General features: G+C 40.5%; 2 protein-coding genes across 8 annotated transcripts in view; both read right to left on the bottom strand.

Moving 5' to 3' along the window:
* Positions 1-5,442: 5,442 nt before the first annotated feature.
* Positions 5,443-6,650, bottom strand: hspb9 (heat shock protein, alpha-crystallin-related, 9). Its single transcript, XM_071474798.1, has 2 exons — positions 6,269-6,650; positions 5,443-6,165 (listed from the first exon to the last, which is right to left on the bottom strand). Exons 1-2 carry the CDS (start codon positions 6,490-6,492, stop codon positions 5,703-5,705), a joined length of 687 nt encoding a protein of 228 aa, XP_071330899.1. The 5' UTR covers positions 6,493-6,650; the 3' UTR covers positions 5,443-5,702.
* Positions 6,651-10,901: 4,251 nt separating this feature from the next.
* LOC139618652 (scavenger receptor cysteine-rich domain-containing protein DMBT1-like) overlaps positions 10,902-13,428 on the bottom strand; it is a 40,692-nt gene continuing 38,165 nt past the window's right edge. For 3 of the 7 annotated variants that reach the window (XM_071474774.1, XM_071474776.1, XM_071474773.1), the window contains one exon: positions 10,902-13,359. In XM_071474774.1, the coding sequence (XP_071330875.1) occupies positions 12,500-13,359 (860 nt within the window). In that variant the 3' untranslated portion in view covers positions 10,902-12,499. The remainder of the gene's footprint in view (positions 13,360-13,428) is intronic. The other 4 variants (XM_071474777.1, XM_071474778.1, XM_071474779.1 and 1 more) reach the window with 2 other exon arrangements.

Below are 13,428 nucleotides of genomic sequence, written 5' to 3'. Positions count from 1 at the left end.
CATTTTTTCTACAGAAGTGACAGTTGTCTTGCAGCTGCTCCTGTGAGGGGTTGCCACAGTGGATCACCATCTGCATTTTGATTATCATAGGTTTCACTCATGACCCAACCTGAGCTCAGGGAAGACAGGGATCCAACCACCAACCCAGGGACCAGCAGCCAACCTGCTCTACCACCTGAGCCTTCGTCCCTCACATCAACAGTACATGGTAATACTATGTTTGTCACCTATGACATCAGTTACCAGGATCTCTTACTTGTTATACCATTTGGTGGACATCTTGAAGACATCTTGAGCCCATCCACTTGGGTGGGTGGCCCACTGAGCATCAGCTAGCTAACGCTGGCTGGGTTAGAGTGGACCGATCCCAATGTCCCCCACAAGGCCTGAGTCTTGAACCCTCACAGACCTCACTGACGTCACCTGGTCAGTGATTGAGTGCGAGAAGCTATAAAGGCTCAAAATGGTATAAAGAGGAAGGGGACAACACTTTGTGATGTATCAACGACGTCAAAGCATGTTGCGACAGGACTTCTGATTTGACATTTTTTATTCCCTCTGTTTGCTCCCTACTTGTAAAGACCATAAATAAATAAATGTTTGGACTACATCTGATGAAAGCCTATCTGGAATTCATCATCATGCCATCACAGGACAAATGGCTGCACACATTTCTGGCTGTGAATCACCAGTGAGCTCTGTGTTTATACTCACATGTTAACTTTTTTTTCTTCTAACTCTAAGGTTTGAGCTCTTCTTCTATCTTCTTTTTCCCATTTATGGTGGTTGTCACTTCCAGGCATCCCCTGGTAACCATGGTAACCATGTGTTTAACGTCACAGTGGTATAAACTGTTGATAATTCCCCCAGGAAAAAGGCTACAGAAATGAAGACTTATGGGGAGTATGCATAAAGGACACAAAACGCATCAAAACCAAGATTAATATCAGTTGTCTGTTAGATGAATTGATCAGGGATCAGAATTAGTCTCGTTTGTTTCACAGTGAGCGTCTCATGACGTCTTTCCTCCAGGTTACATGTGCTGATATAATGTTTATTTAAATCATTGATCAGATTTTGGCAGTTTGTTGTAGAGCAGCGCACACACTGATGGAAGAGTCAGAGTGATGACCTGTTTGTCTCATTGTGATACCTGGAGAGAGAACAAGAGGCCACAAAATTAAGCCTGCAGGATGAACTGCTCACCGCTGTGAATACCAGCGCCATCGGTGTCGTATGTGCATCAGTCAGGTGGGATAGTGTTGTGACATTAAACCTAACAGCCCCGAGCTACAGGTGCTGCTCAGTTAATGTGACGCATCTCTTTTACCTCTTAGTTTACATAGCATGTTCTTACTTAATACATTTTTACTCTTTTAAATGTTGAAATGAAGAAAAAAGTAACAAACTACATGTACTATAAATAAATACATTCATATTATTTCCATTTAATAGAAGTGAACACCAATGTAGTTTACTTTGCTACAGATGAAATTAAAAGCATTACTGAGTCCAAAGGGCACAATTTAGCACAGTCAGATTTGACCATTTCTAATGTGAAAATTTCCCATACAAGCACTTGTGTTTTTTTTGGTCATGTCACATTAATTAATTCACAGTGAAAACATCGATTTCACCTGCAAATCTATTTTGTGTGGTTTTCCAACATGTGTACATGTAAAATATTCTGAATGTCAGGGTTTTTACTTTTTATTTTGCGTGTTTGTTATTTAAGTGAATAATGGAAATAAATCTTTATTCTGTGTTCTACACAAAATACCCCCATGTGGACTCAGTCTTCTCTGCCTTCTGAGGAGGGCAAGGCCACAAAAAGTATTGTTATTTCCAAAACATTACAAAGCCACATTTACTGTTAGTATATGAGGACATTTGAGGTTTTAAGTACTTGTCTTATTTTCTGATTTTAAGTTCTTCATTTATTAAAACATATAGTTAAGTTGAACATTTAGGTAATTTAGAGAACCAGGTTAAAATACATAGTTGAAAACAACCAAGATGTAAAAAATTGTCTTAAAACTGGATAGAAAGTAAATTTTGAACCTCTGGCATACAACCACAACACCAACACATACGCTAGAGGATATGAAGATGGACATAGCCTCACCCACAGGTTTCAAATGTACATATTCACTGACTGTTAACCTCTCCTTGATTTGGTCCAAGTTCAATCAACTCAAATTCAGCTCAGTTTGAAAATGGTGAAGAAGAAGAAGCAGCCAGAAATACATAAGACGAATTGTGATACTACCATGTGGACAAATCAGAGTTGTTACGGTCTATGTTACTGTGACGTGTACTTACAACTCTAGGGAGGTGCATATCAGACGTAGGTGTGGCGCTGATTCAACACAGAAGTATCATAGACATAGAAATAAAGATGGACATAACCTCTGTGACATCACCCACAAGTTTCTGAAGAGCGGTTTTGAAGCTCAGAGTGGGCTGCTGCACCGTCACCATCTTGGCAGTGCCCGACTCCAACTAACTCCCAGCTAATCCCAAAATGGTTGAAGAGGTGGGGTGTGTGTTTAGCTGAGATCTCGATGCACGCCGGTTTGTGGCAAGCATACACTCACCCACCTGTCACTCAAAGTGGCCACGCCCTCAATTATGCACAACTTTAAGCCTTAATAACATTTAAACAGGTGAGTTATGTAAAAATTCACCCCTGCACAGTTGTCATGAAGTAGGAAAATAGCCATAGAGACCAGAACTGTTTTTGCACCAGGCTGTAAACATGTTCATTTCTGCTGTAAAGTTGAACAATTTAACATGGGAGTCTATGGAGATTGACTCACTTTTAGAGGCAGCACCAGAAGTTGCTGCTCAGATATACCATGGTTAAAAATTTAGGTTTGAGGATTGCTGGAAACATGTGGGAGAATGTAAGTACACAACACACACAAAAAAAACAAAACATAAATAATAATTTTTAGGCATTTTAATGTGGAAAAGTTACACATCATAACTTTAATTCAATACTCAAAATATCAAAGCACTGTTCCACTTCCAATTAATATCTTCCCCAAGACCAAAGAGTAAAATCTATATCATAAAAAACATGTGCTCAAAACCGACTCTTCACTTTCCCAAAAAGATACATACTTTGAACCAATCCAAGTGCAGCCAATCACGTTAAGCAAGCATGAGGGAAAATGCTATGACTACGATCATGTCCCCAATGTGCACTTCTTCATGTACAGGTGCCATTCATTCTGTGGCTGATGTAGGGTTTGGAAATCAGCAACAGAAATGTTCAGACTGCGACACACGAGCACAAATCAGATTAGTGAGAATGAGATTTCTGAATGTCTGTACGAGTGAACCAGCTTCCGGAGTAAACAGCTTCCTCCCCTGAGGAAGATCGTCTCCAGGAGGAAGAAAGTTTACCACCTCACTGGACTGAAGAGCCCGTTATCATTATGACCTCATAACTGTCACCATGGAAAATGGGCAGTCATTTGGCACAAAAGTGTGTGTGTGTGTGTGTGTGTGTCCTTATGACTTCTGAAATGCGAGAACTTACGCACATGCAAACGCTCATGCATAAATAACACAAATACATGCACAGTCACAATCACACACACCTACACACAAGCAAACCCCTGTAGTGCCTGTGAAGACATTTCATTCTGGGAGGACAATTGCATCAACTGTGAGGGGAGCCAGAGACAGTGAGAGGCATTCAGACACATTATTAGAAAGACAGAGGGAAAGAAAAGTTCAGTTATCAAAGTCTCAGTCCAGGACGTCAGACTCTGACTGTTCCACCCCGTGGTACTCCACAGACCACCTGGACCTTACTCACAATTTACTTCAGACTTTGTTCCTCATTCTGTGACGATAGGTGATTCACCTTAATAAGGCTCAGTAAGGTTCCTTTAAGACTCTCTGGCACTTCTCAACTCTTTTGGTTTCACTTAGTTTGTGTGTGAACCTGCTCACTGCAGCAGCAACACCCTTTCTTCACCCTCTTCTTCCTCTTTTCAAAAGCACCAGAAAGAGTCAGGTCTCAGCAGCTTCCAGCCCACACATCCAACACCAATCTTTTTGAGGTTTTTCAACTGTACCTAGTGAAAAACCCGTCGCAGCCTCACTTATAAGAACAGTTTCTGCAGCAGCTACAGCCATAGCAACAGCAGTCACTGCCCATAGCATCACAACTCCAAGCACAACCTGTCGCACTATCACAGCTTCACAGGCAACCACTGATGTTAATTAGCCCCTGCTAGTCATCACAATGTCAGCTGCAATAATAGAGAGTTATCTCCAGTGACCATCATATATGACTTTTAATGGCCATCTCATCATAACATTATGACTAGCGCTGATGCTAATCTGTAAGCATACTATGATATAGTAGTTAGTTAGTATTTCATAATGTTTTATAATGTTTTGTGAGTTGTGGCTCACACAGAATTTCTGTCTTCCTTTTCTGTTGAGTCATAGTGGCTTTATGTGCTCAAGATAGCTTCCTTCTTCTTCTCAGCTCTTCCTTTTATTGTGTGTTTATTATAACAAAAGAGAAGTTCCCGAAAAATCGAATTATGAAAAAAACCTCAAGTGGTGTCTAGACGGTTACCCTGGTTATTAGATATCTGTCTATGAGATTTCTGTAATGTAATGGAAGTCCATAGATTTTTTTTTGAAGAAAATCCTCTGAATAAATAAATAAATGAATGAAAAGCTGCTTGTCTTTCAAAACTCAGTGTTTCTGTTACTGTGGATAATTCACAGTTTTCATGAGGACTGATTCTTACTGGAGAAATGTGTTGAAGAGTTAAGAATGACTTGTTACAATAACAGGGACAATGCTGCCGTTGAATGTTTTGTATTCAGTGTTTCTCCATGTTAAGCATCATTAGATGAATCCCATTTGTCTCCATTGTAGACATCTCAAAAATAAGCAGGAGCATCCCTGATAGCAAAAAACGAAACTTCTGAACAGGGCGTATACTGGGCCAGAAGAAAACAAGCATGTGGACCAAGTATGAGCCGGATTTACTTCGCTATCTGGGATGTTTTGGTTTTTTATTTCAGTGAACTAACCCTTTAAAGTCTGGCTATAGGTTCTCTCCTCCCCTGGCATCTTTCCTTCCTTTCTGCTAATGCCTTCATTTCTTCTCTCCTCTGTCGTGACTCCCTCGGGGCAGGTCTCATAAAACATTAACTGCTGCTATTGCTTGTCACCTGCTCCGGCGCTGCAGCAAATAACTTCACCTCAGGAAACAAGACGTCACTCGAACCTTTTAAAGTCACTAATTCAGTCACCTGAGGGCAGTTAAACATAATGCTAGCATTTAGGCCTCTTCTTTTTTTCTTCCTCCTCCTCTCGCCCTCCCTCCCTCTCTGCCTCCTGCTGGGCCATCCTCTGTGTAAATTGGCTGCTGGTACCATCTTGTGGTCACAAAAGTCCATAACAACAGTAGTTTTCTATTTATTTGAGAAATCCCTGCACCAAGCAGACAATACTGCACAAATATAATTTTCTGAAAATCAAAAACTTTCAACAGTTCATACAAATTTCAAATAATTACAAAATAAATAATCTCATCATTCAGTAATTGTAAACTTTTCTCATAGACAGTCTTTTAGTGGAAGTGTGTGTCTGTGTATACTTTTTTTTTTATCATTCAACAATGTATTTTCATTCATGTGTGGAGTGTGTGTGTGTGTGTGTGTTAGTCTGTGTGTTCCTCCTCTGTCTTGTCCTTGGTGATGGGAAACTCCAGCGATGTCCTGAAGCGGATGGGCACCTGCTGCTCCTCGCTGATTGGCTGCTTGAGCACGGGGGCGTGGATCCGCAGCTGTCCGTCATCCATCAGGGAGCAGGATAGGCCGGACAGATCCAGGTGAGGGGGCAGGGCGATCTTCTGGACGAACCCCATCTGAGACGAGGCTGAGGAGCAGAAGGAGGCGCAGGAGGAGGAGGAGGAGCAGGACTGGCTCTCTTCTGCCCCGGCCTGCTTCATGGCCACCACCGCCAGGCTCCGGCCCTCCAGTTTGACAGTGATGTCACTGGGGGCGTAACCACGAGCGTCTAGGGTCACCAGGAGGTCACGGTGGTTGTCTGTGGGCTGCTGGGCCTCCTTCTGCAGCTCCTTGCTGGGGGTCTCTCTCTGCAGCTCTTTACCATCACACAGCCTGAAAGAAAAGCAGGATCTGGATCAGAATCAGCATCATCAAGTTTACCAACTCATCCTCTGATTATAGGCTTGAACACGGAATCATGAGTTACTGTACATACCCGGGCAAAGTGGAGGAGAGGGGGGGCAGCTGGCCGAGTCTGAGCAGGGGGTGCCCATCGTGGAGCTCCCTCAGGAGGCTGTCGGCCAGTTTGGCTCTCTGGTTGAAGAAGCTTTGCTGCAGCGAGGAAAGGGCCCCATAATTCAGCGGCCACAGCAGCCGCTCCTGGCTGAAGAAAGGGTCATCGCCAAACAGGCTGGTCAAGGCAGTGTGCTGGGACATCATGTCAGCTCTTGACAAAAACTTTGCTTTGTTTATAAGACAACCCGCAAGCGCTGTAGTCTCTCAGTTTCTTGTTTGCAGATTCCGTCTTTCGGACTTAATATCTTTAGGCTCCAGTGAAGAGTGGTTTCCTGAGCTTCCCCCTCTTGTTAGTCTTCTGTGGGACATTACACCCGACTCTCCCCTTTAAATACCCCAGCAGCTCCGCTCCAGCCCTCCCACTGTGATATTTATACCCTATGAGCTCACTGCTGTTTGCTAGCGTGTGCCAGCGAGGTCAGGAATGCCCTGCAACTCATCAGGAGGCTAAAGACAGCTCACGGTCACATCCTGTTTTGTGTTTGAGCGTTCACACCGCAGCCAGAAATGACCTATTTCTTATTTTTAATTCCTCGTGCGTGATGCAGATGCAGATAGAAAGTGTGTGAACAGCTTAATGGTGAGTGTGTTAGCTGTTTTTAATGCTGCAGTGTAAGAGTATCTGTGATGACAGCGAAAACTGCTGATGTTTGCTCAATAAATTAATTTCTATTCAGTAAACACCACCTCCAGCAAGTGCAAAAATGGACATCCATATGAACACCAGTTATGAATGACAACAAGAGGCTGATAGCAGTATTATTGTGATGGTCAGTGAGGTCAAAACAATCATTCTTACCATAATAACAAATCTTAGATGTCGACAATTTGATATTCAAATTCATTCATTACATACATTCCATCATATTTTTAAAAACATATTTTTGGACATGAAAATTTTGATTTTGCCATACAGAGAAGTGTGGAAGCTCATTTCAAAGTGAGATAAGAGATGAAAAATGATGCATGATGAAAATAAAAATTCCCCTCGGGGGACAAATTATGAGTCAGATAGCTTAGCTTTGCAAAATGACTGGAAATAGTTGGGAACAGCTGCTCTGGCCATGTTCACAGTTAATAAAATGTGCATTAGATCTCATTTTTTAAATCTGTATAAAACCAAAGTGTAAAAACAACATGTGGTTTCATGTCATTTATATTAAATCATATTACGAAACTCTCTGTTGGTTGTCTGCCAACCTCACAGTGATGACAAGACTTTAGGAAGTCACAATGTGTGTGTCAAGCTGCCCTTTACTCGGCTTCCAGTTATGATAATGCACATATTATTATACACATGCAGACACATTTGTGCATCAGAACATTACTTCAACAGTCCCTTCTTCCAAACCGTTCAGACGCAGCCGTAGCAAATAAACGAGCCGTAACGCTGTGATTGATCATCTGAAATTTCTAACTAATCACCCTGGTAAACACGTGTGATGATGAGGAGTAAAAGTGGCAACTTCTGGGGCTGAAAAATGAAGCCAACACTGAAATGCACCAGGTGGGTGGGTGTATACTTGCCACAAACCGACATGCACAGAAGTCTCAGTTCCACACACGCCCCACCTCTTTGCCTGTTTTGGGATTAGCTGGGAGTTAGTCGTAGTCAGGCACTGCCAAGATGGCGATGGTGAAGCAGCCCACTCTGAGCTTCAAAACCGCTCCTCAGACACCTGTGGGTGACATCACAGAGGTTATGTCCATCTTTATTTCTATGTCTATGATACTTCTGTGTTGAATCAGCGCAACATCTATGTCTGATATGCACCTCCCTAGAGTTGTAAGTACACGTCACAGTAACATAGACCGTAACAACTGTGATTTGTCCACTTGGTAGCATCACATTTTGTCTTATATATTTCTGGCTGCTTCTCCTTCTTCACCATTTTCAAACTGAGCCAAGCTTGAATAGATTGAACTGGGACCAAATCAAGGAGAGGTTAGCAGAAGTCAGTGAATATGTACATTTGTTCGACACTTCTTCGCCACATTACAGACTGCCAGATGGCATTCATGGAGAGACAATTTCCACAAACGTCGTGGTCAGGATGCTGCAGACTGTACAAAGAGATGGAAGAACTTGAGAGACAAGTCTCCTTACCTTGAAAAAGGACACACTACGCTGGCAGAAAAAAAGTGCCTGTGTTTAATTTTTTCTTTCTGACACCACATATAACACATCGGGACTCAGAGTCAAATTATAGTCAAATTTTGGTTTCCTTCAGCAAGGAATGTCTACAGACACATGTATTCAATTTACATATTTACACTTAAGCATGTAACATAACATCAAATCATTTTAATTCTGTTGTGCTTTTTAGTTTTCATATTAATCTCTTTAATTGTGCTTAAAATAAGTGGGAAACATGTAGGTATTTTTAGTAAATGATATGGCTCACAGACATGACTTTTCATTGAATGTATGCACATTTCCTTGAACTGATGTCCAACAATCAGACTTCAGCAGCTGTTCAGCACTGAACATGTAGATCTGCAGTGTAAACAGAGCCTGTCTCATCTCAGGTTACAAGGCTTCATCACGGCTTCTTCGAGGGATGAGCTCAGAGTACAAACACTCTGTCTGGCTGCATGTGTGTGTGTGTGTGTGTGTGTGTGAAGCCAGTGTGCTAACATTACAAGGAGCCTGTGTCATTATCTATTTGTGGCTGTCAAGGCATCAAATTGTAAACCTGCTCTCACCTCATTGGCTCAAACTGTGAACTGGCACGCATGTGATTGGCTCACAACAGCTGCTTCAGTGAGGTATTTCCCAGTTCTGCTCGTAACAGTGTGCTGAGACTTTGTCAGTGGTCATGGTGTTAATGAATTACTGGTTCAGGTTTTGTTGACAGTGTCAGAGAGGTATTTAGGCAACTCTCTGGTGATGCCTTTTTTTTTTTTTTTTTAATAGTAGGTGCAACAGATTTGGACTGAAACTGCAGCTGGGTGGGTCAGACCATTATTAGACTGCCAGTCAACTTTGACTCATCAGAAGGGTTACTGCAAAAATAAAGAAGTGTGTAAGTGAACAACAAGGACAGAAATAGAAAGGAAGATTCAATATGGCTGCCTTTTCCTCAGATTTAAATTAAACTTAAAACATCTCATTTTGGTCATTATTTATGATTGTATATGGTTTAAGACACCATGGCCTTATCGGTTATCTACGTATGTGTGTGAATGTACAGAAAAATGTGTTGGTGTATTTTGTAATGTGTGTTATTATATTTTAGTTGTGCTTTATTCTCATTGAAAATTAAAGATGAAAATCATTTCATCAAATAATTATGTTGGCAAGAATGGCAGGACATCTCAGAAAGACCACTATCATGTCTGTACAGTTACTATGTAGCTGGAGAAAGTAGCATCCTAGCTTAGCTTAGCACAAAATACTCAAAACAGGAGAGCCTGGTTGAGTCCAATGGTTAAATATTCTTTGTGCAAAGCTAACCACGCTAACTGGGCTGAGCCTGCTTTCTGATTGGCTGACTGAGAGAAAACAACACAACTCTACCCTGTATTCTGTGAATCTACTTTCTGCACTAAAATGAAGAACTTGGCACAGCATGACCACCATTCACAGATGGCCCTCGATGAGGTGATGCGATCAAGGGCGCAGGAAGCCGCCTTGAGGAGGAAGGAGATTGCTGCTACTGCAGTCTTTGATCACATCCTCTTTAGTACGCTGAGCAAGCTTGTAAAGGCCTTGAGAAGCCTCCAACCCTGGACTAGACCCCTTGCACCTGTAGATAGTTTGCTTTGTATTTGTGCTACATTTAACCACAACCACAGACCACATGTAACCTCAGCCCAGGACCTCCACATCCAGATGAGATTATTCACCGAAGCCTGCTCGTCATTCTCACTTGACCTAAGTGCGGTTTATTGCAACCACAGACGAATCCTGGTTTTCACTCTACTATGTAGACTGTGTGATTGTGTGGGCGAGTGGCTTGCTAATGTCCACATTGTGATCTATGGTGGTGGTGGGGTTATTGTATGGGCAGGCATAGGCTACAGACAATGAGCTGCATTTTAGCAGCATAAATCAAAAGGCTCTAGACAAATACAAATAGCACAGAGCTTTCAAAAAAATTTAAAAAACAATTTTATGTTGAATTGTAATTTGAAGAACTCACACCTAAAGGTGAGGGTGAGTCTGTGTGTCAGCACAATGATGCTTTGAGCTACATGCCATTACAGCCTATTGCTATGTTTAACATTGTTTTTCGTTTGGCATGTTAGCATGCTAATGCTTGCTTATTAGCACTAAACACAAAACACAGCTGAGGCTCCTGGGAATGTCATTAGTGTATTTGATCCTAAACCAAAGTATCACAATCAAATCAAAATTTTGACCTGATGGTGACATATGAAATGCAGTCAGTGGATCATCAATGCAAGAATGTAGTCACATATAGCACTACAGTTTAGCATATCAAAAACCAACTGAATAACTTTTTTGACTAGTCTAAGAATAAATATCAAAAATATGATCTACAACAGTAGATCTACCGCATAAACTACCAGTACAACAGGTAGTTTATGCGGGTAATGTAGATGTAGATTTGCTTGTTGAGTCCACAGCATCTGAAAATATACCATAACCATGCACCAGGATCTGGGAAGTGTAGATAGCATAACCAAACCTACCTAGCAAAATTTTCCCTGCTGTAACTCTCAATGTTTGCTATTCACAACGTGTGAATGTTTACAGGAATGATTTATGTATTTCCTACACATCAGTTAGTACAGTCAGGGAATATCATTGTTTAGAAGATAGAAAAATCAAGACGTGTAGAGATATGTGGCCCAATTTTGTTTTCAGAACAGTTGATTTTTAACAAATTTACTCATCACATTCAAATGTTTTTTTATTTTTATTTTTTTTGTATTTATCAGTTTATTTGTCAGAGACAATGCAAGAAACATTGGAACGCGTTACAGTAAAATTATACAGTGTGTATAGCATATAGGATTTCTATCCAAGGCTAATTTGCGACCCATATCCCTGGTTAGGCTTTTTTACAAAAAATGTTATATATTTACTTATTTTATATATTTACTTATATTTACTTTATTTATAAGAGCGCAACAGTTAGATTGAGCACATAATAAATAGTGTCATTTCCATGCATGCATCATGATTATATAAAAATTACAATATTTACATCACATTACAATTAGTTTACAGTTGTTGCATATGTGTAGGGGTGCACATGGTATGTGTATGGCCCCTAATTTGTAGCAGTATATTATGTGTGTATATATAATTTCTTTTGGTGTTTATGTCCATGGGCATTCATGTTCATCATGTCACGTAAATGTTTTGCAGACTTGCAATGAAAAAAATAAAAAATAAAATGAAAAAAATTAAATAAAATTCCCTGGGCCATTTGATTTTAAAGGGAAAAAAAGCCCTTTTAAATAACTGGTTTTATGTATAGAGAACAATTAAATCAACGCCACATGTAACGATAGAGGAATGTAGATTTAATTTACAATGTAATTCCTAAATTGCTCTTATTATTGTTATAACTATTTACTATTACTATGTATATATTTTTAAAAACATGTAAATGTTATGACCATAGATCTCTGTGACGTCACCCATAGGTTTCTGAAGAGTGACGGGCTGCTCCACCAATGACACCTTGGCAGTTTAAAAAATGGAAATGACACTTTTATTTCACATTTGTTTGACACTTATTCCACTTCATTTTAAATGTTCATGGACAGTGGAAAAATAGAAAACGGGCCTGTTTTGTTGTGTTTTTTCATATTAGCCTTTTGACAGGAAAACAGATTATATTTTAGTATATAATACTTTAAAAATGGGCATGGCCTATACAGATTCATCATAATTTAAGGAATCCAGGAAAATATGGTACTACATCCCATATTTCAAGATTTATAAGACAAAACTTAAAGAATTTTAGAAAGGATCTGCAAACAAAACTTTATAATATACATCACATCATGTAATGTAATTCATATATACACTGGAATGGTAATATAAAATAAGAATTGTCCTAATTCTGCAAAGATCAGTTCTCTATCTATTGGAATCAATGTTTCACTATTGACTAGTAGACGCCTAAAGGTTTTGATAAATATCCTCATTTTCTCCATGAATGTCCACAGTTTATTCATCACATGTTATGTTTACATAGTCATTTTCATCATCACTGGTTTCTTCTTCTTCATCATCTTCGCTGGTGTCCTCTTCACTGCAACAGTCCTCCTTGGACTTTATGTAATTTGCATCAGGGCCTGCTTCCTCATAATCATGATCTTCATCACTTGGGGGCTCCTCATAATCATTACTGTCCTCTTCCTCCATTCTCCCCGCTTCCTGTTTTTGCATGATGATTTTCCTGGTTTCTTCTTCTTCTTCATCATCTTCGCTGGTGTCCTCACTGCAACAGTCCTCCTTGGACTTTATGTAATTTGCATCAGGGCCTGCTTCCTCATAATCATGATCTTCATCACTTGGGGGCTCCTCATAATCATTACTGTCCTCTTCCTCCATTCTCCCTGCTTCCTGTTTTTGCATGATGATTTTCCTGGTTTCTTCTTCTTCTTCTTCTTCATCTTCGCTGGTGTCCTCACTGCAACAGTCCTCCTTGGACTTTATGTAATTTGCATCAGGGCCTGCTTCCTCATAATCATGATCTTCATCACTTGGGGGCTCCTCATAATCATTACTGTCCTCTTCCTCCATTCTCCCTGCTTCCTGTTTTTGCATGATGATTTTCCTGGTTTCTTCTTCTTCATCATCTTCGCTGGTGTCCTCACTGCAACAGTCCTCCTTGGACTTTATGTAATTTGCATCAGGGCCTGCTTCCTCATAATCATGATCTTCATCACTTGGGGGCTCCTCATAATCATTACTTTCCTCTTCCTCCATTCTCCCTGCTTCCTGTTTGAGTTTCTTCTCTGCATCCATTTCATCAACATTCACATAGTCATCGTCCTCATCAGCTTCATACTCGTTCTCAGCCACTGAAATGTGAGCATCAAAACAAAATGTGAATACATATGAAAGCACAAACAAAATGTGTGTTTAACTGT

This window comes from Trachinotus anak, unplaced genomic scaffold (genome assembly GCF_046630095.1).
Source record: "Trachinotus anak isolate AG129_WGS33_773 ecotype Australia unplaced genomic scaffold, CSIRO_AGI_Tana_v1 ptg000003l, whole genome shotgun sequence".
NCBI lineage: Eukaryota > Metazoa > Chordata > Actinopteri > Carangiformes > Carangidae > Trachinotus > Trachinotus anak.
The sequence above is the reverse complement of the archived record's forward strand: the minus strand, read 5'-3'. Positions and strand labels throughout refer to the sequence as shown.